Source organism: Aythya marila (genome assembly GCF_965140915.1).
Source record: "Aythya marila genome assembly, chromosome: 3".
In the NCBI taxonomy this organism is placed as follows: Eukaryota; Metazoa; Chordata; class Aves; order Anseriformes; family Anatidae; genus Aythya; species Aythya marila.
Window position 1 is genome coordinate 86,345,082 of NC_139044.1, and position 25,244 is coordinate 86,370,325.

The 25,244-nt window shown below is 42.4% G+C and overlaps 1 protein-coding gene across 5 annotated transcripts in view; it reads left to right on the top strand.

Annotated features, from left to right (window-relative positions):
• FILIP1 (filamin A interacting protein 1) overlaps positions 1 to 25,244 on the top strand; it is a 103,154-nt gene that overhangs the window by 69,857 nt on the left and 8,053 nt on the right. For 4 of the 5 annotated variants that reach the window (XM_082755603.1, XM_082755604.1, XM_082755605.1 and 1 more), the window contains one exon: positions 17,911 to 20,716. In XM_082755603.1, the coding sequence (XP_082611729.1) occupies positions 17,911 to 20,716 (2,806 nt within the window). Of the gene's footprint in view, positions 1 to 9,999; positions 10,209 to 17,910; positions 20,717 to 25,244 lie in introns of those variants that run through there. The other variant, XM_082755607.1, reaches the window with a different exon arrangement.

Sequence of the window (25,244 nt, forward strand, 5' to 3'; positions counted from 1 at the left end):
CCTGCCAGGATCTCAGGTGCCTTCTCCTTATAGATATGAGTACATAATTGAGGGCAGTGGTAGAGTGGGGGTGGCAGAAGGAAGAGAACTGGGAGAGGAATGGATGCAAGTGAATTTCTGTCAGTTTGGCATAATTGAGAGGTTGACTTGCTGTATTGTTGGGCGAGACAAGATCTGAGTCAACATCTCCCCTAAGGATTTATTTTCTTAGGAAGACCAAAACCAGGTTTCAGTAAAAATGGTAGGTTCCACAGAAATCCTAACAATAATGCTGCTGTTGGGCCCCTGAACATGTAATTTTACCTCTTCATGCCTCATTTTTGTTCCTTCCACACGGGAGCATGTATCTAACCAGGACGGGATAACTGGCAAAGCTTACCTCCATGGCCATGAATTAATCCCAACTGCCTGGAAGGAACTTGGGGCATCCCTGTGTGTTGAGGCTGCCAGGGTGACCCAAAGCTGCAGGCAGGACCCCTGGCTCTGTACTGTTTCTGGTATCGTCTCCCTAGCCGTAATCAACAACACAACATTGGGGAAGAACTGGCCCCAGTCTGACACAGTATAGCTCCCCTTATGTTTTCATATCTATGTAAGCCAGAAGAGACTTCTGGCAGAAGTCCTTTTTACTTGTGAGTTTAAGTGCCAAGTACCATGAGGCAATAACTTTATTTAAGACCTCTGGACAATGCTGGCAAATAATAGTTGATAGATTATAGGCATGCCACCAGCAGCGGAGAATACCAGTAATAAGTTTTGTATTTGCATCATTTCAGTTTTCATTTCTTTTTAAGGCTTATATGTGGAAAAAATCTTAAGGCAGAATGAAAAATAATAAAAAATAAAGAACAAGGGGATGCAAAAATCCAAAGTAAATGTTCTCGTGAAAATTGCTGTAATTTGTGCAAATGTAATGGAGAAGGACTGTAGAGTAAAATATGTATAATTGAGCACGTATTTATAAAGCGCCTATGATACTAATAATGAATTGTCAAAGTTTGCATTTGGACTAATTATTTAAAATTTTGTTTTACAAAGGCCACTTTGTGTGTAAGAAAATTGTTAGAAATATCACAAATGGAAAGCTAGTGGCTTAATTCATAAGACCAGCTAGTCAAAAGCAAGCAAACAAACAACAACAACAACAAAACATACCAAATAACCCTGTGGTTATGCTGTTCACCTGGACTGTGGGAGACTTTCATACCTCCCATCACCCTGATGGGATCTGAAGTCACCTCTTGGAGGAAGCCTGGTCACGTTGTTGCATCTCCTGGGGAGGTCTCTTCCCACTCAAAATTGTTCCACTTTTACAAATCATTTACATGCTTTTTGAGTTCTTTCCACCCAAGGGGTGAAAATGTCCTTGTAGGTCAGTGCCTGGGGTATTCAGACTCCCCAGACACAGGAACTCACTGGGCTGGGACTCTGTCTCCTGGAAAGGGAGGATTTCTCACTTGTTGGTTTGGCAAATGGTGCCAAGTTATTGCCTCCCTGTTTGCTGCTTTTCTTAAAATGACAAAGATAGATGAAAAGGCTTATTCAAGATGAACAAATGTTTCACTGAATTTCACATTTTTTCTTGAATGAGAGAGAAAAATAAAGCTTTTTTATTATTATTTCATTTGATAATTACTTGTTGAATTTTTAGATCAGCTAAGGAATTGAAAAATCAATTATTCACACAGCTCTGTTATCCAGTTGCTTATGGTGGGAAAAGATTAATAGTAACATAGCTGAATATGTAATGCCCTAATGAGAAAGGATAATGAAATGAGCAGAAAATGAGGCTAAATTACAGCAGAGCAGCAGCAGTGCTTCTCTGAGGGTAGCAATTATGTCATAGGTGAAAAAGTGCCTCTTGGTGACAAGTATATATATCACAGGCTGAAAGTTCCTCTACAATTCCATATGAAATGTTTATTTTCAGAGGAATTGGAAATGGATAGAAGTATTCTCTTTCAACATTTACATATTGGGCTTTGCCTGGATGACTTAACTCATTTTAAAATGATGCATAGCTTTCAGCGTTTTTCATTTTGCAGATTACTGGATGGGATACAACCCAGTTTCCAGAAGTGGCAGGGGCAGAGCACTGTCCATCCCGGTGGTGTGGGTGGTAGAGCTCTGCTGCTCGCAGTTGTTGCACGTCTCGTGCCTCTGTGTGCTGCTAATCCTTCGGCAGAGAAGACCGTGTCCTGGTTTGACTGGCTCGTGTCCTCACCTGACAGGCCAAGCGCTGCTGGTCCAACTTGCTTTCACTGACAGGCACTATTGCTTTGTGCCCATCGTTAGCACACTGAGCTCCCTGCATCCAGCTTCTTTGGGTCTTAGGAAATAACTAATCTGTAAAAACACCAGCCTGACTCCGAGTTTCATGAGCACAAAGCTGGCACTGGTGCAATTCCTTTGAAGTCAGGAGAGCTCTTCTTGATTAATGGGATAAATGAGTAGGAACTCCAAAAATGCATATATAAATGTAGCACATACAGCAGTTAGCAGAGTTACAGCTTCTGAGTAAGAACTTGCTCTCCAAAAAAGTAACGCATCAACAATATCTATTTCCTTTATGATTATATTTTTACATAAGTTTTGTCTGCATTTATGTTCATGATAATAAGCACTTAGGACCATACTATTTTAAAATAATTTCTATAGCCAAATAATGTCTTTATATTTTGAGTTATTTTGGCCAGTATCGCCTACTGGTTCTGCCAAGGAAGCTGTAAGCTTTTCCAAACTGTTGCCTCTCTTGTTGTGTGAGGCATCATTTGCACTTACATCACTATAACATTTTGAAAAATAATAGCAATTTGTAAGTGAGGGATGCACAGTGGAAGTTGACAGCTGAAAACCAAATACACAATTAGAAATCAGCGGGACCAGGACACGCAGGCGGTGCAGTTGTTCAGAGGGCAAGGCAGAGATGGTAGAAAAGAAGCTGTAAGGCAAGCAGAGGCAGGAATGGCAGCTTGCAATTTACACTTACTGTGTGAGATTGGCCTCACGTCTCATATCAGCTGTGAGATGGGTTAATGGGTTTGGTGTTATGGGAGAGCCGTGGGCTCTGGGCAATCAGACTCCCATTTTTTTTTGCTCTTAGCAAATACAAATATAAGGTTAAAATAACAGGTTAAAAATATAAGGTTAAAAAACAGTGAGGGCATTCTCTGCTGCAATGGCCTCTCAATAGACACACATCTAATGCAAGCAACAAACCCAACAAATGCATGAGCTGTATCAATTAGTTACGTGGTAGTAGAAAAGCTTTGCGTAGGTGTAGGGATCTTTTTTTTTTTTTTTCCCCATTTATGCTGCACATTCAGAACACAGGGGCAGAAAGAGCTGGCAAAGCTGTGTTTGTGAGACAGATGTGGTGGGCAGGTGTGTGCTCCTTTGTGTTCTGGGCAAGAGCTGAGGGTCCTGGCATGAGTGTTAACAGAAATACCTTCTTAGCTCTTCAGACTGACAGTTGGGACATGGCATATTAGGATGTGGTGAAAGCCAGGATTACTCAGTGCTGATGTTGTTAAAATCTATCAGTCTCAGTTTAGGTCATAAAAGCAGCAGCTGATTGCTCTTGCACAGCATATGAAGCCTTTAACTGAGGATCCATTTGCTAAATCACAAAGTTTGGAGCTCACAGGAAATTATGTTTAAAAACCAGGAAGGAATCTTCATGAGATGATTTATTTTTCTCTGTTTTTATAGGTGCATATTGCTTTATCCTTACATCAAGCTGTGACTGAGGTGGCAAAATGTAATATAAAACAGTGCAAGCATAGCCTGCATTTCTTAGAAAATCTGAGATCCTGCACTGAGAGAGAGAGGTTCTTTATATTGACCCCACTTGAGCAAAGTCTTGTTCTCAGGCTGCATGGCTGTTGTACGAAGCAGCTGGAGAACAAGCTTGACTAGCACAGTGCATGCAATTATTTGAATGATGGCTGCTTCCTATATGTAGTTTTTTAAACTTCTTCAATCTTTTATTTGTAAACACTCGTCCCTTGTTTTCATGGTGACACTATCTCTTGGTTTGGTTGATGTTAAAACAAAGCAGTAATTATCTGGAGTCTGTTTTCTCTCACTTTTCCTCCCCAGTGGTTTTATTCACTCTACCAAATGCATTATTTCAGTGACATATCAAATAAGAAACAGCGAGGTGGACAACTTCTAGTTTTAGATGCAGGACTCAGGTGTGCATGCTTTCCAGCCCAAATCAGTTCCTGTATCACATTGCTTTGAGGAGAGGTCAGTGAGAAGAAGCACAAAAGAAAAGGAAGTCCAAAAAAAAAAAAAAAGAGCTGGAATTAAAGCAGTTAATCCCTTCAGGGGCAAGAAATGAACAGATGGAATAGGAAGGTAAAGGAAGAGGAACAGCAAAGAGGCAGGTTTAGGGCAGGGGATGGCAGCTGCAAAGCAAATAATATGGAAGTGAATATGAATTAGAGTTTAATGTGAATTAGAGAACCAAGGGAGTGGTGAGGGGAATGAAGTGTTGGTGGACGTGGAGTCCTGTAGGCCTGCCAGGTGGATGACAGATGGAAGAAAGATGGTGGAGGTGAAGATGGAGAACAGACCAAGCTGGAAGCAAATGCAAGACCAAAATGCAAGAAGATATCTAAAGAAAGATACACCAAAAATAAAGGAGAAGTCTTCATATTTATCATGTTCAACACGTGATCAATAGCACAGTCACTGGGACTTTCCTGAACTTGTTTGCACCAGAATATCATACACTTGGAGGGGGGGGGGGGAAATACTTTTGCCTTAATTTTCATTTTCTAGTTAGGGAATATTCACTGCAATTCTTTATGAGTTACTTGCTTTAAAAGTTATTTACAGCTCTTTATGAGTTTCATGCTTAAAAATGTGACCCTTACCTCTGGGTGGAGTATCTCTGTACTGTAACCCCATGCTCAGAAAAGTCAGATGAGAGGGAGGCAAACGAAGGGGCAACAGCAGAGCCAGCTATCAACAGAACAAAAGCAACACACTGGTGAAAATCAGTCAGGCTTACTCCTTTGTTGTTAATGTCATTCTTTCTTCTTGTGATAGCCACCGTCATTTCTTATGCTGTATATTGTAAGAGTACTTGAGACCCTTTGCCATCTGAGGAGGCCCAATTGTACAAATACAGAACAGGAACAGGCATTTTCAAGAGCTGCTTGAAAGACCCTGAGATTTGTCATGTCACTCTGAAGTAAAATAATTGCTCTAAAATGGGAGGTTTGATAGAGAACATTTATGGACAGACAGAGGGTGCTGTGTGAAGGAGCAGAAGCTAGGTTCTGCTTTGTGAAAATGTAGTATGGGTGTTACAATTAATTTTCTCTTTAAGAGAGTCTCTGGAAACACATCAGCCTGGTCCCACACCCTGGGCCATTGTGGCCTGCAGTCTCTAAGTTCCAGCACTAAAAGTCCTCCATCACTTAGGTTTCATAAGAAAAAACGGTTTTCTCTGATAGTTTCCCATGGCACATATGCCCTAGGAGAACTGTGAAGCTGCTCATGTCCCAGACCCAAGTCAAGTGAAAGAGGCCAAGACATCACCAAAAGATGAAGCATCTCTCTCCTGGTAATCTACGAAGAGTCACAGCTCTTCCTGTTCTCAAAGCCTCAAGCTCACTCCTCCATGTCATTTCTCCGTATGAACACCTAACACATCAAAAGTGAGTAGATTAGTAAAATGAGAAATGATAGGGACACAGCAGAGAGGGTGCTCTGATTAAACACAGTTGTCAGTAAAAATGGTAGGTCTACAGGGGGCAGCAAGGAACTATCCTGCCGTGTGGAATTTCTCTGAGGTCCTGAACACCTCTGATGTTGACTCCAGAGACGCTTTGGTCAAAGGGCCACAGCCAACTTCTGTGACAGTATTGGTGCCTATTCACAAAATAAAAATCAAAACATACTATAAAAATGTGTCATTGACTAGGTATAACTAGTGTAAATGTCTCCTTTTTAATCTGGAATCATCTTTATTTCAAGGAGGTCAGAGTGTACCCATACCCCCAGTGACTTTGCAGATAACACAAAAGGGTTGTGCTGCCATCCAGAGGGATCTGGACATGTTGGAGTGGTGCACCGATAGCAAAATCATGAAATGCCAAGTCCTGCACCTGGGAAGAACAACCCCATCCACCAGTACGCACCCATCTGGAAAGCTGCCTGTCAGAGAAGGATTTGGGGACCTGGTAGTGGACACAGGAGGTTCCCTTTGAACATCTGAAGCAGTTCTTTACTGTGTGGGTGACTGAGCACTGGCACAGGTTGCCCAGAGAGGCTCTAGAGTCTCCCTCCTTGGAGACCTTCAAAAGTGAACTGGACATGGTCCTGGGAAGCCTGTTCTGGGTGGCACTACTTGAGTACGGGTTGGACCTCATGGCCTCCAGAGGGCTGTGCCAGCATCTGGGATTTTGTGAGCCCCACCAATGCAGGTTTTGCTATTCATCGAGAGAAAAAATGAGTGATATAACTTCGCGTGGTGTATTTCTGTAACCATCTATGGTTTGCAGTTAAATTTGCGCTATTTATTTATTAAAATATCTGAGTCACACATGCAACTGTGAATATATTAAGCTTTCCCAGATACCAGGAGGATACACACAAGTGTTATGGAAGTAGAAATGCAGAAGAAAACAAACAAACAAACAACAACAACAACAAAGTGGAAAAGAAAAACAAATCCAGAACTGCTTTTTTTAAAAAAAACCTTTTGAATCATGCTTCCATAAAAGGCAGCATGCCCTAATGTAGGGCAATTTTCATGCTGCAAAGAGAAAAAGAATTTTAAATCTAATCAGCATGACATATTTAGAAAGATCTGGGGAGTAATAAAAAAGCCTGTATGTGAATGTGTGCATGTGTGTGTGTGCATGCACAGGTTTTTTTTTTTTAACAGCTGCATGGAACAACCTGTTTTAAATAAGAACAAAGGTGAACAAAGCCAGTTGTCAGTGTATCTCACCAAATGAAGTTTTTAGTGTGCATGATGTAAGCCATATAAAATGTATTGCCTGAGATATAACAGCACAGGGTCCAACTTGAAGTCTTTTTCTCAGGCTTTTCCTACAAAGTCATGTTTCAAGAATTTATTACATCTATCTTCATTATTTATTTGTGTTCAGAAGGCACAGCGTATCACCTTGTTCACCGTATCTTCACCAGCAAATTAATATCAGCCTCTCCCCTCCCTCAATATTTTAAGTTTTCACATTTTGTCAGGATACCACTGGACTCATATTAGTATGTTACGCTCAGAGCAGGCAACTGGGTGAGTAGAAATTGTTTGACTTACAGATGAGTTTGACTACCAAAAGGAAAAAATGAAACATCATGGAAGATTTTCACTGTTCTTGAGGTTTTATGAACAACAACAACAAAAAAATACCAGTCTTGCAAGCTACACAAAGTACTTTTTCATGTATATAAGTAAACACAAACTCAGGAAGAGCTTTGTTCTGTTTTGCACAAATAAAAATATTTGGACTTTTTGTTAGATGATAGAAAACTTGGAGAGAGTTGCAAGGGCTGCTTTCCTTGTAAATGTTACATATGTTTCTACACAGAAGATAAAGAGCCAACAGAGAGTAGGGTAGTCTGCTGGAAAGATTACAAAGCCCTGTTTACAGAGAATTTTATAATAAGGCAATCATTTGTTACAAGTCTCTACGATCTACAAGAGAAGTCCATTGCTGTGCACAGTTCACTGAATTTTAAAGAGAGCAACATATCAAAGAAATGTGTAGTCTATTAGCACATCATTAAGCAGTTAAACCAATTCCATCCTTTGCTTCCCAGTTACTCTCCTCTATGGCAGAGACAGTGCCAGATGCACAGTACAACTTCTGACTTTCAGAGGTGAGCTGGAATTTGGGATTCCTAGCTATTCCCTCCCCTGCATGAATTTTTTTTTTTTTTTTCCTTCTTATCTGGCCTCACCATGTTGCAAGTGCTGCTTTAGTCAGGAATTCTTGGACTACATCATCCCAATATCCCAATGACAGCATAAACAAAAAGAGACATGACGTTCTGGGGAGCAGGTTAGATTTTTCCAGCCTTTAATGTGACTTAAAAGTGATGGTATTGTTGAGCAATAACAACATACAAAGTGTCTTTATACTTATATATATTTATATATATATATATATATACACACACACAATATTCAATTACCATTCAGTAGAAGTTGTGGAGGTTGAAAGCCAGTTTGGCCTTTGCTGTGACGTCCTGCGTGATGCTTTCTCTACCTTTGGCACTGCTGTAGTGGTGGTACCTGGAGTAGTTGGCCTGGTGGTGGAGAACACTTTAATTATTAGGGCCAGTGGGGGCACAGACATACCTCAGCTAGTACTGGCTGGGCAGGCACAGCACTGCCATGCTGTGCCTTCTTTAACAAGTCTTGCATCTGCTGGCTCACAACCAGATGACTTCTGTGTGTCTGTGTCCCATTCCCTGCATTTTTATTTCTAAGTCATGGAGTAAGCTGGGGGATCTGATGGTCTGGGATAAGAGCCCTGTGGGGCGAGCTTGTGGTCACAGGTGCTATTAGTGGCTATCATGAGGCAGTGTATGTGATATATGTCACCTTGTGTCAATGATCCAACCTATTTTCGGTATCTTCCAGCATACAATTGGGCAGGTCCTGGAACAGGCTGCCTGGAGAGGTTGGAGGCACCTGAGACTCAGGTAGAGCAGGCCCTGTGCTTGGACCTGCTCTTAGACATCCCCAAGGTCCTTTCTGACCTTGACCATTCTGTGTTTTTATGATTTGGCACTGTCCAGAGGATGCTTTGGGCTTCCTTGGGACTCTGCTCGCATCTGGGTGAGCAGTGGTGGCATTCTGTGATGCGGCGGCCTCCTCAGAGGCCTTGCTGTCCGCTGCTGATCGTGGTCCAGCACGTCCACCAGCAGATGGCTCAGCAACTTGCTTGCAAAGTGCTTCGCACCCTTCTGGTATGGATTGCCTCGAGACTGCCAACATGCTGTTGCTACTGATTATTTTGCTAACGCGGGATGCAGACTTTTATGCAGGTGATCTAAAGGATCTAAATGCTTCTGGCGATCCCTCTGGGTGCCAATGGTTGATTTTTATTGTAGTGTTTCCCATTATGTATGTGGTGTTCTCTGGCAATTCTATGCTCAGTTGAGACTCTGATGGGTGTGTAGTAAAAAGAGCCTTGAATAAAGAGCATAAAATCAGTCATTAAGCACCTGCTTTGCAAATGAACACTGTCCAGCTCGTATACAGAGAGTCCTAAGTAAAAATAATGATAGAAGAGGGAATTTAATAGTTTCCCAAAAATATAAATACACACTTGTCCATTTTTGTGGATAATGATATTAGATGTGATAAGTTTTCAATGTTTTGGGATATTACAGGCTTCTTGAGAAAAGGGAACAGGAAGAGGAAGAGAAAAGAAAGGGGTAAGGAGAAGGGAAATGGGAAGGGCAAGGGAAGGGAAGAATGGTTTCTAGTTCTCCTGGTAAAGACTGAAGATGGAGACCATGGCCAATCTAGGGAGTCATTTGGTAAATAGAAGGAATGCCCAAATTCTTTTGTGGTGGTTGGGGAACAGAGGTGCTGCTGCAGGACTTTTAAATGCCAGGAGTGGGCAGAATGGTGCTTTGCAGACTTTATGCATACTCTCGGTTGGCCTTGCTACTCTGCATGAATTTTGGAGACCAGACAAGCACACACGTTAAGTCCACTGGGGATTTTCAGGTATTCATGCCTCCACCAGCAGCACGAAGCATCCCGGTGAGGGTTCCCCGAGGATCCTTTACCACAACCCCACATACCCCAAGCCCGGAGGGGGCTTGTCGGGTCCCGAGCTTGGCGAAAGGCCACTAAGAGGAGATGCTGCCCGAAGCCCCCCGCGGGCCGGGCAGGGCCGGGCAGGGCAGGGCAGCCCCCTCCCCTCTGCACCCCCCTTCTCCCCGCCGCACCCCCGGCCCCGCAGCCCGGCCACCGCCTTCCCCGCTCCACCCCTTCCCCTGCCCCGAGCCGGCGCGACCGGCGCCGCGGCCGGCACCGTGCGGCGGGGACACGGCGGGGACACGGCGGGGACACGGAGGGGACACGGCACGGACACGGCGGGGGGACCTGAGCGACAGCTCCGACCCGCCGGGGGCTGCGGGCTATTCCTTTCGGTAGCTTAAAAAAAAAAAAAAAAAAAAAAAAAAAAAAAAAGTCCATTTATAAGGTAAGATCATGCCAATTTAATAATTATTTTATTTATTTATTATTATTGTTATTACTATTTTGAGTTGGAGTAGCTCCCATCCGTGCGCACGCCACTCGCGAGCTGGATGCCCGGCATAGGCAGGGAGCAGGGGGCTGCCCTGAGAGGGGGAATTTTGGGAGCTGCTGCTGGGGCCGGGAGGGAGCCCGGAGGGAGCACCCCCAGTGCCGAGGGGTGCCCTGGGGCTTTCTGGGGAGAACTGAGCCCCGAGGGGTCAGGGGAGGACAACCACGGGGCTGGCAAACGCGATCGCCGAGCGGAGCGCGGCGCCTTCCTTTCCGATGCTCTGCTCGCCCTCCCTCCCGGCTGGGAAATTAATGGGGGTGTCTTAATTGGGATAGAGGGTGGGAAAAAAATGCCTGTCCGGTTGTAATGCTGTTTCATTCCCTGAGCAAGTTTCGGTTGTGGTGTTGTTCGTCGAGATCTTTGGTGCGTTCCTTACCTGGAGAAAGTATGGGCAGGTCGGTGGGGCGCTGGACCTCGTAAGGGTTCCTCCTCCTGCCTTACTCACTGTGCGGGCTGACAGACAGCCTCAGCACCGACAGACTGCTTCGGCACAGGGGAATTTCATTTGTACAAAATCAGGGTTAGGAATTAAAAAAAAAAAAAAAAAAAAGGAGAAAAGTAGCATTGTATGAGACAATCAATGCCAATGTAAGACGATTTCCTAAATCGAGAAGATGTTTTCCATGATATAATTTGGGCACTGTCATGTAGTTTTGAAGTAGCAGGAGTATTAATTTGCTTTTAATTTTATTTTATACAATCACTTCTCAAAAGTTAATTCAGCAGTGAAGAATATGTTTGTTGTTTTTTTACACTTTTTACACAATTTTGCATAGTAAATAGCCACAAAAATGTGTCCTTAGGTTCACTAGAACTGGTAACTATTTTTTTTTTTTAACAAGTTGTATTTGTTTTCATATTTGACCCTGTGATAACAGAACAGCATCTCGGGAAGTTCTGTAGCAAGGCAAAACAAGCAGATGCCTCTTTGTTAGTCAGCTTTAAAGTCTGATGAATTGAAAGGAGAAAGGAGCACAAATGTAGTTTGTTTATTGCTTTTCCTGCCCTAGGACCTGATCTCATTCACATCTTTCTTCTGTCAGCTGAGATGCGTATAAGTGTATAAGGTATAATCAGGCCTGAAGCTGATGATTTGAAAGAGCTGTCTAATTTTCAGTTTTCCAGCTTAAGTGTTGTTAGGCCTGATTGTTGCTTCCTAGGGAGCCTGGCCACCTTCTGCCTCTGCTTAGTTTGAGTTGAAATTGTAGGTTCTCAGAGTCCTTGAATCCAGCCTGGTGGCTGGGACACAGAGGCAGTCAGAAATGGAGAAGTGGAGAATTTCCCAGTGGCCATAGAAATAATCTTCAAAATCAGCTGTTATACATTAAACAGAAAAAAAAAAAATAAAAAAAATAAAATAAAGAGGGAACTGCTTTATTAAGTTAAAGTACCTCTTGGTGGTGTTTGTTGTCCCTGGATTCTAGCACTCAGCCCCTCACATCACCTAATGGGCAGCAGCTTTTGACCTCCTGCTAGGAAGTTGTCTAGTCTGCCTAACACTGCACCAATGCAGTACCGACTCTTCAGGGCTCAAGTGGAAAGGCAGAAGAGAGGAGCTTGTGAAGGTGTTTTCTTGCCCAGTCCTTCCTCAGGACAGCTGTGTGAGTGGCAGAAACGCTGCCAGCTGGTGTGGTTGGCCCCTCGTGGAGGAAGCAGCCTTCACCAGCTGCCAGCCAGCCTATCCTTGGAGTGACTGTGTCCTTGTTAGTGTGCTTCTCTTAACCCTCACTTCCCAGCCACACACAAAATAGGGTAGAAGTCATTACATCACATCACAACAAGCTTTTAGGAGTTGAAATAGTGAAGGAGGTACTACAGGAGAAGTACATCTGAGGTGGCTTTGTGCTAGAGCAGCAGTAAAGAGCTCTGTGGACCTCCAGGCTATGTATAAACTTAGCTAAAAGGTGCTCCTGAGATCTTACCTGCTTCCCATCCTCCTTCCCATCCTTCTATCTGGTGTTCCCTCTGCTGCCCCTGGCTTGATAGTGCGGGAAATACCTCTTCAAATATCTCTGGCTTACTCTCCGTGTTGGCCCCTCTTGTGGGTTCTTCATTAAACACTTGGAGATACCTTGAAAGCTTAACTTAGTCTTCTTGCACTGGGGGGAGCTAAACTAGGCCAGCACAGCTAAAGTGTGGTGCCAAAATGTTGATGTGTTGATGCACACATGAACTGCTCATTTCAGGTCATGTTCTGCCTTACCAGGGTTTCCTCGCATAGCTGAATTCCCAATTTCTGCCTTAGAGGTGGGAAAGGCTGTGCAGTCATTGGAGATGTTTTTCTTATCTTGATGGAAGCACTCTGACAAAAGGAAATGGAAAGTGCAGTGCAAACTCTGGTATAATTTTCAATAAATGTTTTGGGGGCTTTTCACTTTTACATGCTGTGCTTAAGACATTCTGAAATGAATGCTTCCATAAGAGGACAAGTGGCTTACTGGAAATCACCGAGCATCTTGCCCTGGATAACTGAAACTTCTTTGTGTTTTCTTAAAAGATTGTAAGCCATCTTGGAGAATTGCTCTCTTATCAGCTGTCAGTGCTAGGCATGGCTTTTATAGTTCCCAGTTTGCTGTTTTGATTATAATTCAAATGCATTCATAAAGATTATGGTCCTTTAGAAAGCAAGAAAATGCTTACTGATCACTATTTGCAATCTTTCTGCAAATGTAGGCAAGAACTAATGGTTGATTTTGGCTCAGGTCTTGCTGCTGTTACTTCTTCTACCATTTACAAATAAAATAAGTCCCATCTGAAATCCAGTAATGCTCATCTAAGTTGTGGTATGAAGTTATCACTGTGTCTTTCAAAACCACCAAAACATCATTCTCCAGCTCTAAGTTATAATTTTTGTTGGAGTCTCACTCAAGTCTGAGAGGAGATGCTGTGAAAATAGTAATGTGGGGTTCCTCCTGCACGTCTCAGCAAGCAAATGTGACATATGCAGAAGTAAACCAGCAAAAACAGTGTATATTGCTAAAATAAGTCTGTAGCTTTAGTGCTTCAATTAATTGATCAGAGTTAAGGGAACGTTAAACCACCCTGATGGCTAACCAACAGCATTAATCCAGTGCAGACTCCAGCAAGGAGCCCTTTCAGTCCTTGTTCATTCCCATTGGAAGGACTGGAGAGCCATCTGTGTCCTGTGTCACCCATCCTTTGGGGCATAGTCAGTGTCCCTCGTAAGGCAGGAGCAGTGCTTGCAGCAGGCTGAAGCCCTGCCTGTGCTGGAGAACTCTTCCTTCACAACATATCCAACGTGCCTCTTTACAAACCCAGTCTGCACTGTAATCCAGAACTGTCTCTTGCAAAGACGTTGACACAATAGCCAGACTTTCTGGCAGCAGGCATCTGGCTGAGGGGGGAAAATTGTATGGTTTTGGCCAGGTTTCCAAACGGAAAAAATGCCTTCTAGACCTGAAGGAGTGATTAGCCCCAGCCTGAGCAAGTAATTCGGGACAGGTAGGACAAAGCATAGACATATAACCATAACAAAAGAAGTGGAGCAACATCCCTGGAGGGACAGGGCTTGGCAGATATCAGCATCCCAGCCCACTTCTGACAATCTGAAGCATGGAGGAGCGAAGGGGAAGCAGAAAGACCTTGTGCAATGAAATGCTTCAGCACCAAACCCACAGGAAGGAGGGCAGGGAGGGCCTGGTGCCCACTCCCTCACACCTCCACTCTTGCTGGCTGTTTCCAGCACATGGCTCATCAAGAATGTTAAAACCAAGTCTGTAGCTGCTCTTCTTCCACTCTTGTGTCTGCAAATCGACTGATTTATGAAAATTTTCCTGTTCTTAATCCTGCGGTTGGTTTTGTGCTGTCATGGCACAAACCATGCCAGGCTGTGCCAGAAGCTTCAGTAGGCCGGTGTCCTGCCCTGGCACCAGGATCGGGTACCTCTTCCATTGTGGTACAAAATTAGGGAATGGTGTTGTCCTAGGATGTTTTTAACTGAGGCAGCTAACAGTTTGCATATAATTGTACGTAAGGATTTGCTATTTTATTTACCCAATTTACTGTAAAGGAGAAAGGAGGGTACTGCGCCAAGCTCAGCAGCGCTTTTCACTGAGAAGCAGGTGTTATGGTGAAGCAGTTACAATGCGTTGAGCAGATCTGCCTTCCCTTCATCCCTACTGTGGTCTGTATGTTTGAGTCCTTTATACTCTTATTGATGAATGCAGATAATATAATTATACCCAAATATTTCTCATCTCTTAAAAAAAAGGCAAACCAAGACAGAAAATACAAGGACTGGACTCAGAGTGCCAAACTGTTGGCTTGTCAGTATTTTGACTAGCTCACATTTCATTATTAAAATGCTGCCTTTTTTTTTTTTTTTTGCATATTTTGACCCTGAATGCAGGTGTTTTCAACCTCCTGACAACCCAGAATGCAGTTGCTCCAGACAAATACATTAAGGACACACGTGCTCTGAGTCTCTGAGGTGCTTTCAGAGTTTCATCAGAGCCCACGCAGGTCGGTGTCACTTAGCAAACACCAGCAGCAGCAGCAGTCAGATGAAAAGCCTGGTAGCAGAGCAGTTGTGAGGGTCAAGATGGGGCAACACCACTTTGCAGTCCTGCTGAAATTCCAGTTTAGCCACTGAGGTATGAGAGTTGTACAGCAGACAAAAGCAGGAGTGAGCTTCAAGTTAACTTTATTATAGTGGTTAGAAATACCGCGGAAGAGGTGTAGATATTGTTTATTTCTTTGGCACCTGCGCAGCTTTCCCATCCATCCCTCACAGAAGCAGCTTCCCTGGCTGTGGAAAACAGAAGTGTCATCAAGTGTCGGACTTCTGTGAAAGCTCACTTGCCAGATCCTAGGCAGTCCGGTTTCACTGTCTAAAGGCTGAGGCAGAATAGAAGGCTCCACGATGTTTCCTACCTTGTTCAATATGCATACATAAGCTAATTCACCTAGTTGTATTGGCACAGTTATGGTATTTTTGCTTTTCCCAGAGGTGCAAGTCCCATTATTCCACACTGCTGACTCTCCTAAGAGTTGCAGCATGGCAGTAACAGGCAGTAATGTTCTTTCTTCTCCTCCATTTGCTCTGTCTCATCCCTGGCTTAGTTTATCAATCAGGTGTTGGTTTTGTTTGTTTGTTTGTCTGTTTTCAGAGAGGGATTGTCTCAGCAGCATTCCCCACTAGGTTCTCAGATAACTGTGAGGCCAGTGAATTGTTTTGCACTCTGCATAGCATCCTGGCTTCATTGTACCTCCTATAGCAACTGCTGGGTAAAAATCACACATGCCCTTTACGAACATCCTAGGAATTCAAAATCATACACAATTTTCTGAGCATCTCTACATAGAGATAGGCTTTCAGAAGGGAGTATTTTTAAAAAGAAAACAAAAGAGTCTTCTGTTCTTTGAATTTATAGGTGCCACTTTAATTTTTTTTTTAAAGATCTTGCATTCTTGTATATATGTTCGTGACTTTGGGAGCTGGTTCGTTCAGAGCTCCGCCAGGCTAGTTCCCACTGTTCTGTTGTGGCAAAAAAAAAAAAAAAAAATATATATATATATATATATATATATATATTCTGTGAGAGCACGCATCCTATTTCTTTATAAATGTAGCCTGGGAGAGAGAGGGAGAGTTCTTGGCAGAAACTTTTGCATGAAGCAGTGTGATGGAGTAGCTATGGAATATATTTCATGCTAATAAAGTTCCTCCTTTGGTGTGAAAAGGGAGTGCTTTGTGAGTGGCAGCAGGTCTTTTTTTTACCTTTTGACATTCTAACGTGACCCATAGTGAGGCATATGCCAGCATGTTTTTTCAGTCCTTTCCAAAGAGTTGCCAAAACTAAAGAGATTTTTTTTTTGTGACCCAGCAAGGTTGGCTGCAAGGTTTGTTTGTTTTTCCCTCTCCTGCTGGTTCCTACTATTCTCTTACTCCCACATCCTATCCGACTCTTGTTTTCAAATGCATTCTTCAGCCTTCTCCTTCCCTACCTACTGCATCCTGTTCTGCTTTCTGACTTCCTTTTCTTTTCTGATAGCTTTGCATTCTAGTTCCTGTTCCTTCTGGTCCCCGAGGGACAAAGAGTGAAACATTAATAGTTGCTGGAAAACCAAGTGAATGTGGCTAGTTTTATGAGTTTAGAGTTCAGGTGAGCGCTCTGGGAGACATTGCTGGTGTTTCACTTTGTGCCCCGGAGCTCCCTGCACCACTTCATTGCTGGGGCAGCAGAGAGGAGTGTGTACCTGGGCTTCACCCACTGCCATGTACAGTACAGCATTTTACATAGCAATACTGATTAAAGTCAGTCTTTGCTAAGATTTGGATCTTTCAGTTACTACAAGTCAAATTGTGGTGGCAAATTGCTCTGCTGTTACCACCTTATTGTTTGTCGCAGTTAAAAGAAGTTTAAATGTTTCAGGCATAGGGTGAGCAAAACAAGTGGACGTGAAACATTACACTTCTTTATATGGGAGTTGTAGGTGCTTTGACAGTGATTTGAAAAACGTCATTTCACAATAAATTAAGCATGCATGCCTGTATCTTTTCTAAATCATACTGCTGTTTTTACAGTAACGCTCTTATATTAGTAGGGGATATATTCCTGTGTTATCTGTACCTCTTTATCAGTTGAGGATCACCATCCTCATAAGTCTGTGCTTTTAATATATGCAGATGTCAATGCAAATGTCTTGTGCTGATGTCAAAGTATTCTCACTATAAATCACAGATACAAAGTACCTATGAGTGTGCTTCACTTTCCCATTGAAATGTTGTATAGGTAATGGGTAATGCATTTTCCCATGCTGGAAAATGTAGGTCTATATTATCGTTCTGAGGATAGATCTGATTTGTGTTTTTATATTGTCTGAAAATACAGCTTTAAAGGCTATATAGTAGAGAATTTTCCAGCTACAGTTAGCTGTAGCCAAAGGTTTGATGGGTCTGACCTTTGTAGTCAACAATATCTGCTATTGGAAATGGAAATGCAACAGGGAGAACAAACCTCTCAACATAAGAATTGCTTTGCTGGCAAATTTCTCTTACTGCAAATTTCTTATGCCTGGGATGCCCAGATGGTTATCAGTCATGTGCTAACATATTCTTTTGTCCAGCTGGTTTGTTTATAACCAGGATTGATCCATTTATCTAGTTGCATTAGTTTTTTTTTTTTTTTTTTTTTTTTTAAATCTTATTTTACACATTCTTATGTATGTAAGACATTATTGAGGAAATCACCTTTTAAAAAAAGTTCAGTATAAATGGATTGGTGAATAGATATATCTGTCCTGATATACCCTTATCAACATTATCCTAGCTGAGAAATAAATGTAAAGGAGTTAAAAACTGGTGTGTCTGCTATCTATACATGTATAATATTTCACTGTTTTTCAGAATTCTAGATCATTATTTATAATCTTCTCTTAATTTTAGAATTTAAAATAGTTTGTCTTGGGAATGTAAGTGTGATAGGTAGTTACTTGTTGGAAGGCTACCTACGTTATTAATGGAGAAAAAAAATCCTAATAAAATGAAAGTGAGTTAAAAATGGAGAAAAACACCAAACTGAGAAATGTGCCAAATATGTATATACTTTAACGTATTTGTTGTAACTTGTTTCAGGTTGAAGAAACTTCTTGAGCAGGAGAAGATCTATCAAGCCCGTAAGGAGAAAGAACATACAAAGAGACTCAGTAAACTAAGAGAAGAACTTGTCAAGCTCAAGTCATTTGCACTCATGCTGGTGGATGAAAGACAAATGCATATTGAACAACTTGGTCAGCAAAGCCAGAAAATACAAGATTTAAATCAAAAACTAAAGGAAGAAGAAGAAAAGCTTAAAATCATTACTGCAAAAGCAAAAGAGGATGGACAAAAACTGATGAAGTTAGAGACAGAACTTGAACACAAAACATCATCATTTTCTCAAGAACATGAGGAGATGACGGCAAAACTGGCTAATCAAGAGTCACATAACAGACAGCTAAGGCTTAAGTTGGTTGGGTTGACTCGCAGAATAGAGGAGTTAGAAGAAACTAACAAAAGTCTTCAAAAAGCTGAGGAGGAACTTCAAGAACTAAGAGATAAAATAGCAAAAGGGGAATGTGGGAACTCTAGCTTAATGGCAGAAGTGGAAAACCTTCGCAAGCGTGTGCTTGAAATGGAGGGAAAAGATGAAGAGATCACAAAAACCGAATCCCAGTGTAAAGAACTGAAAAATAAACTGCAAGAGGAAGAGCACCATAGCAAAGAGTTGAAACTTGAAGTGGAAAAGTTGCAGAAGAGAATGTCAGAACTGGAGAAGCTGGAAGAGGCTTTCAGTAAAAGTAAGTCTGAATGCACCCAGCTACACATAAACTTGGAGAAAGAAAAGAATTTAACTAAGGATTTGATAAATGAGTTGGAAGTGGTGAAGACTCGAGTGAAAGACCTTGAGGCATCAGAAAGTAAGTTGGAAAAGGCTGAAATAAGCTTAAAAGATGACCTTACAAAGCTGAAGTCATTTACTGTGATGTTGGTTGATGAACGGAAAAATATGATGGAAAAAATAAAGCAGGAGGAAAAAAGGGTTGAGGGTCTAAACAAGAATTTTAAAGTTGAACAAGGGAAAGTTATGGATGTAACAGAGAAGCTGATAGAAGAAAGTAAGAAATTTTTGAAACTGAAATCTGAAATGGAGGAAAAGGTGTCTAGTTTGACAAAGGAAAGGGATGAGTTGATTGGCAAACTGAAAAGCGAAGAAGAAAAATCCTCTGAACTAAGCTGTAGAGTTGACCTGTTAAAGAAAAGAATTGATGGTATGGAGGAAGTAGAAAGAGAAATTACGAGAGGTCGAACCAGAAAAGGACCAGAGCATGGTTGTCATGAGGACAACAAGATTAAGGAGCTTACCATTGAAATTGAAAGACTGAAAAAACGTCTCAAACAATTGGAAGTGGTTGAAGGAGATTTGATGAAGACAGAAGATGAATATGATCAGCTAGAGCAGAAATTTAGGACTGAGCAGGATAAAGCTAACTTACTTTCTCAACAGCTGGAGGAGATGAAGCTCCAGATTGCCAAAAACAAAGCAATAGAAAAAGGTGAAGCAGTGAGCCAGGAGGCAGAGTTGAGGCACAGATTTCGTCTGGAAGAGGCTAAAAGCAGAGATTTGAAAGCAGAAGTTCAAGCTCTTAAGGAGAAAATCCATGAGCTGATGAACAAAGAAGACCAACTTTCTCAGCTTCAGGTTGATTACTCAGTTCTGCAGCAAAGGTTTATGGAAGAAGAAAATAAGAACAAGAGCATGGGACAGGAGGTTCTGAACCTAACAAGGGAGTTAGAGCTTTCTAAGCGTTACAGCCGCGCTCTGAGGCCCAGCATGAATGGACGAAGAATAGTCGATGTTCCTGTGACATCCACTGGTGTGCAAACAGATGCTGTAAGCAGTGAAGCAGCAGAAGAAGAAACTCCAGCTGTGTTTATACGAAAATCCTTCCAGGAGGAGAATCACATCATGAGCAATCTGCGACAGGTAGGTCTGAAGAAACCCATGGAGCGTTCTTCAGTCCTTGAGAGATATCCTCCAGCGGCGAATGACCTTGCAATGAGGAAATCTTGGATACCGTGGATGAGGAAGAGGGAAACTGGGGCTCAGGCAACTCCAGATAAAGGAGCCCGAGCCCATGGTAGTCCAGCGCATCCTGGGGAGGTTGTCCTTTCGCCAAAACAGGGTCAGCCTCTTCATATTCGGGTGACACCAGATCATGAGAACAGCACAGCTACTTTGGAGATAACTAGTCCAACATCAGAGGAGTTTTTTTCAAGTACAACTGTCATTCCTACTTTGGGAAATCAGAAGCCACGAATAACCATAATTCCCTCTCCAAATGTTATGCCCCAAAAAGGAAAAGGCAGCGAAAGTCCAATGGGCCCAGACCGTTCTATGTCTCCAGTCACGATTACAACATTCTCCAGAGAAAAGTCTCCAGATGGAGGGAGAGCACCCTTCGTCGACAGACCTGCATCACCGATTCAGATTATGACAGTATCAACATCTGCAGCACCAACAGAAATCTCTGTTTCTCCTCAGTCACAAGACACGACCATGGGAAGGGCTGTCTTCAAAGTTACACCAGAAAAACAAACCGTCCCAACTCCAATCCGGAAATACAACGCCAATGCCAACATTATTACAACAGAAGACAACAAAATCCACATCCACTTAGGTTCCCAGTTTAAACGCGCTCCTGGTGCCACGCTGGATGGTGCAAGTCCTGTGATAACAGTCAGACCAGTGAACATAGCAGCCGAGAAGGAGGTTGTCACTGGCACCGTCCTTCGATCACCCCGGAACAACCTGTCCTCGCGACCTGCAGCGAGCAAAGTGACAAGCACTATCACTATAACTCCTGTTACTACGTCTTCCACACGAGGAACACAGTCAATGGTAAGCAGCATGGTCTCATGGTCTCATTTTGTAGTCTCTGTGGTAAGGAGAAGGGAGATCATAGTTTGGGTTTGGGACACCAGCAGGGCAAGAATGGGTGGGAAGAGGATAAAAACTCTTGACTTCCCTACATTTATTTCAGATATAAGCTTAAACATAAATTCAGAATTTACCTGATTTCCCTGTGGTGGAAATGGATATTTTTATACCAGCATTGGACACTAGTATACTTTTGGCATTATCTCCCAAAGGATCAACTCTGAAAAGAAATCCCTGCAAAGTTACTGAAAATAATGTCAATCCTGTAAAATTCCAACTGAAAGAAGGAGAGGGACAAAGAATGATGGAGCAAGAAACTCTATTTTTATTTTTCCGAAGTGCAAATTCTGACTCCTGAAAATACTCCTAATAGGTTTTGGCCCAGCTGGAGAGTCTTCAGAGTCTGATCACGCAGGCTGGTATTTCTTTGGTAGAATCCCCTTACATTTATAATTTAATTAAGATCTGCTGTACTGAACTCCAAAGGAATGAATAGCCAGACATGGTATCATTGCTTTTGGCTCCAAGTCTTTTTCAGCCAGCAAATACTAAAGATCTTTCTGTTCCTCTGACATTCTCAACTTTTATAAGGGCCATGTTACAATAGTGCTTCCTCCACAATATTAGAATCATAGAATCATAGAATGGCTTGGGTTGGAAGGGACCTTATTTTTTGCTGATCTCTCTCTGTGCCATAGTGGTGGTTCCCTAGTTTCTTTTTCATAGAAAATCAAATTTAAATCAGTCTCTCACCTCTGTATTTAACCACATTGGACAAGATTTTTTGATAGGCCTACCTCCAAGGTTTACTAGGCCTTGGACATCGTTTTGCATTGTTTTAGTTGGGAAAGAAGGTTTTGACCAAAATATAAAAGCAGCAGTACTGAATTAGTCCAAAATATCATTTAGCTATACAGTAGCTTGTAGCAGATGCTTTGGGTAGAATTATTTTAAGTGAGTAAACATAGATTAATGTTTCCTTCAGTGTCTGTTCCCAATTTTTGGCTAGGTGGGTACTTCTTTCTGAACCAGAGCTTGTAGTCGCCTCTTTGTGTTTAATAGACTGTGGTAGATTTTTATTTTTATTTTTTTTCAATAATTCCTCATTCTTTATTACTGGATGTCTGTCCCTTCTATGATGATGCTCTGAACCATGACACATAATTTTTTTTTGTTTTGTTTTCAACTGGCTAAAAAGTGGCTTCTTTCTTCACTTCATCCCTGATTTGGAATGTAAGGAAGAATCGTGGCTCAACCCTGCAATTTACTTTATCTTATGCTTTCCTTTGTTTTTTAAGACCCCTACCAGGAAACTTCTAACAAGCCCCAAAGTGCTTTTTCCTCTCTATGAAAAAAATAAAAAAAAAGGAAGAGAAGTTGAATATTCACCATCTGGTATGCAAATGGCTGTTTTATAAACACGTGCAATACCCCTTGTTGAAAAAACAAGTTGTAATCATTTACTCGGTAACACTAGAAGAAACCAACATAGATACCGTTTTGAGGGGGTGAGTTCATAAAAGCAAAGAAGACAAACCCATACAAAGCTGCTTTCTTAGCTCACAGGTTTTACTTTTTTCTAAGCTCTCCTCATATGAGATGCTCTGTACAATGTACTTATGCAGTACCAAGCTCCAAAGGGGAAACTAATTCTAAGTTTCTCGCTGGCACTTTCTGCTACAACAAATTTGCAGTTACAGTTTTCGTATCTGAAAACATGTGACTCTTGTTCCAATTTGAAGTTATAGAGTTGTCTTCTGTACTGCAGGCACTGGAGCAGTTAACTTTAAGGTGCACACATGGTACTTTCAAAGATTCAGCCTGACCTGTGGTGTCTGCCTGCCTAAGAGTCTAAAGCCAGAGACTGGTTTTGTGGTGGAGCAGGTAGGCGGGTGGAGGACTATGGGGCGTTACTGTTGATTTACAGCAACTCTTCTGGTTCTCTCCTGGTGACCGAGGGCACAGGGCACGGCTGAGAGGCTGTTGGGTGCCAGCACTCACTGGGAACACATTAAAGTAGCTATAAGGCTACTCTCATTTGGGCAGTGTTTAGGTTGAGATCAGCATCTAAATTTACATTTAGCTCTTTGTAGGCGTCCACTGGGCTACTGTGGCTGCACTTAGTGACCAGGCCTCAAGTCCCACCCATTCAGGATTCAATTGCCTAAACATACTTCTTTCATGCCATTTAAAGTGCTGTCAAGTAGGCTGCCTAACTTCCAGCTGCTTTATCAGAGGTTGCAGGTCTACTTAGATCCTCTCTTATCTACCAGCCCTGTGCAGATAGCTTGAATAGCCCAGAGCATCTCAAATTGCACTGGATACCTTTGCCTCAGCTGCTGAACCGAACCGTTTTTGTCCAGGGTAAGCTGCTCCCCGATCTGATTAAGAACAAATGCTGAAAATGCACCTCTGTTATTAAAATATCCCAGAAGTGAACATGTGCATGAAAGCTCTCTTTTCCATCAAATGCACCACGCAAGATCTGTTACAAACCACCAAAACACAGTAAATGTTGTGTACATTCAAATTGCTTCTCGCCCTTTAATGCAACTGTCCAACCTCACTGATTAATGCACTTTTAAGTGAGCTCTGCTTATCGACCCAAACAGCTTGGTGGCTGCACGTATTTGTCCCACAGTCAGAATGCAGTAATGTGTTCAGTGGCCTGCCTCTGGCTGCCTGCACTGCTCTAGTACCATGCACAGCCAGCTCACAGCCAGGGAACTTCACCCTGCTTTCCTCTGGAGCTGCTTCGCTGCCAAGTTGTGCTGGCTGCACAAGAATTGAGCGGGTTTTCTGGGGTTTCGGCCACAGACATGACTGAAGCCTCCCAGCATCCCGTGCCTGCTTCTGCCGTCACTCTTGCTTGCACAAGGGGACGTCTTGCTGAAGAGCCACCTTTGTGCTGTTTTTCTTTGCTTAGCAAACACAAAATGGTTTTGCAGCCGTCTGTGAAGCGGGCATTAGCTTCTACACGATCAACATGTTTGTATGCCACAATGAAGGAAACTAAAAATTTTAAAACAAGTTAAGAGTTCTTTTCAAAGTGATTTTGAGTGATTTAGGCTTGAAATGAGTAACTTGAAAGCACCCAAATCCTTAGCTAATAATTAACATGCGAATAAAGCTGAAGAAATGCCTGAGATTCCAGCTACTTCATTTGATTGCCTCATGTTTACACACTGTGGAGCTCTTTCAGGGAGCACAAGATGTTTGTCATTTGGGTTCCCTGGGATGTTGACATATTTTCCAAGGCTGATGGAATGCATTTGCATGTTTTGCCCTACAGAATTGTATGGACCTAACTTGTTTTGACATCTACATGTGAGTTCCATATTAGCCTTTAGACTGCTATTGTAAATGTTGCTTTTAGTTATTGAAAATGGCTTCCTTCCTGCCAGGCAGACAGCATTCAAGTTTTCCAATTGTGATTTTTTTTTTTTTTGTGTACACATAGGGTTTTGAACTGGTTTTAGAAGATTAAGGAATGGCTTTCCTTTGAATGCTCAGGATGCAGACAGACGGCTCTGATGCTACTGGCTGGAAATCCTTCGAGAGAGAAAAATGCTCCTTCGTGGAGCATTTTTTAAAAGCATTTTAAAGTAAATGTGCAAATACATGTTACAATTGACAGAATCCCCTAATCCAATCTTCCTCAGCAGCTTAGTGTTATTTTGCTTATATGCCATAACTTGCAGAATTTATTCATTTAGCAAATAGATCTTGCTAGGATTTCAGGATCGTACGAAAAGTGTTGCCTTTTGTGAGGTCAAAATCTTCACTGCTATCTGAAAGGAAAAAAGCCAAATTTGACATTCAGCTGATGCAGAAGTTGTCCCTGTTAACGTGTGTCTATATTGCAAACTACAGAAGGTAATGCACATTTTCCTCTCAGGACTGTCATGGTTGTAGATATTTCTTTTAGGTTGCAGTCCATAAGGGCTAGCTTCCAGTTTTGGTCAATATTATCTGCCCAAAAAAGACCAGTTGGCTCTTTTGAATCTTTTTGTCCTATCCAAGTGCTCCTTGTATGTTTACACAGTGGGATTTGATTGCCTGAACCTATGTGTGGATTGCCGTTTTCAAAGCCATGGGATAGCCTGCCTGGCCGCCAGCTGGCACTGTGGATGGGCACAGATCCCTGGTAGCTGCTGTGCTGGATCTGCCAGCCCTGTGCAGAGGGCTCAGGCCCTCAACCAGCTTCCCTCCAGAAGAAATGAACATTAAAAATTGCTCTGGGCCTTTTTAATTTAATTTTATTTTTTTCTGATGTCCCCTAACTTGAGGATCAGTGTGCTGTAGTTAAGGCAAAAGTGACCACCTCCATGCTGCCCTGAGGTAGGCCTGGAAATGCGGTCTCCTTTGCCAGAGTTCACCAGGTCATGGCTATGGCTCCCACATCCTTCCTCCTGCAGGAGAAGGAAATCCAAATCTTTGCCCTGTCTCTGTCCTGGCCCTATTTGCTTCCTTCTGCCCCCGTACTTCC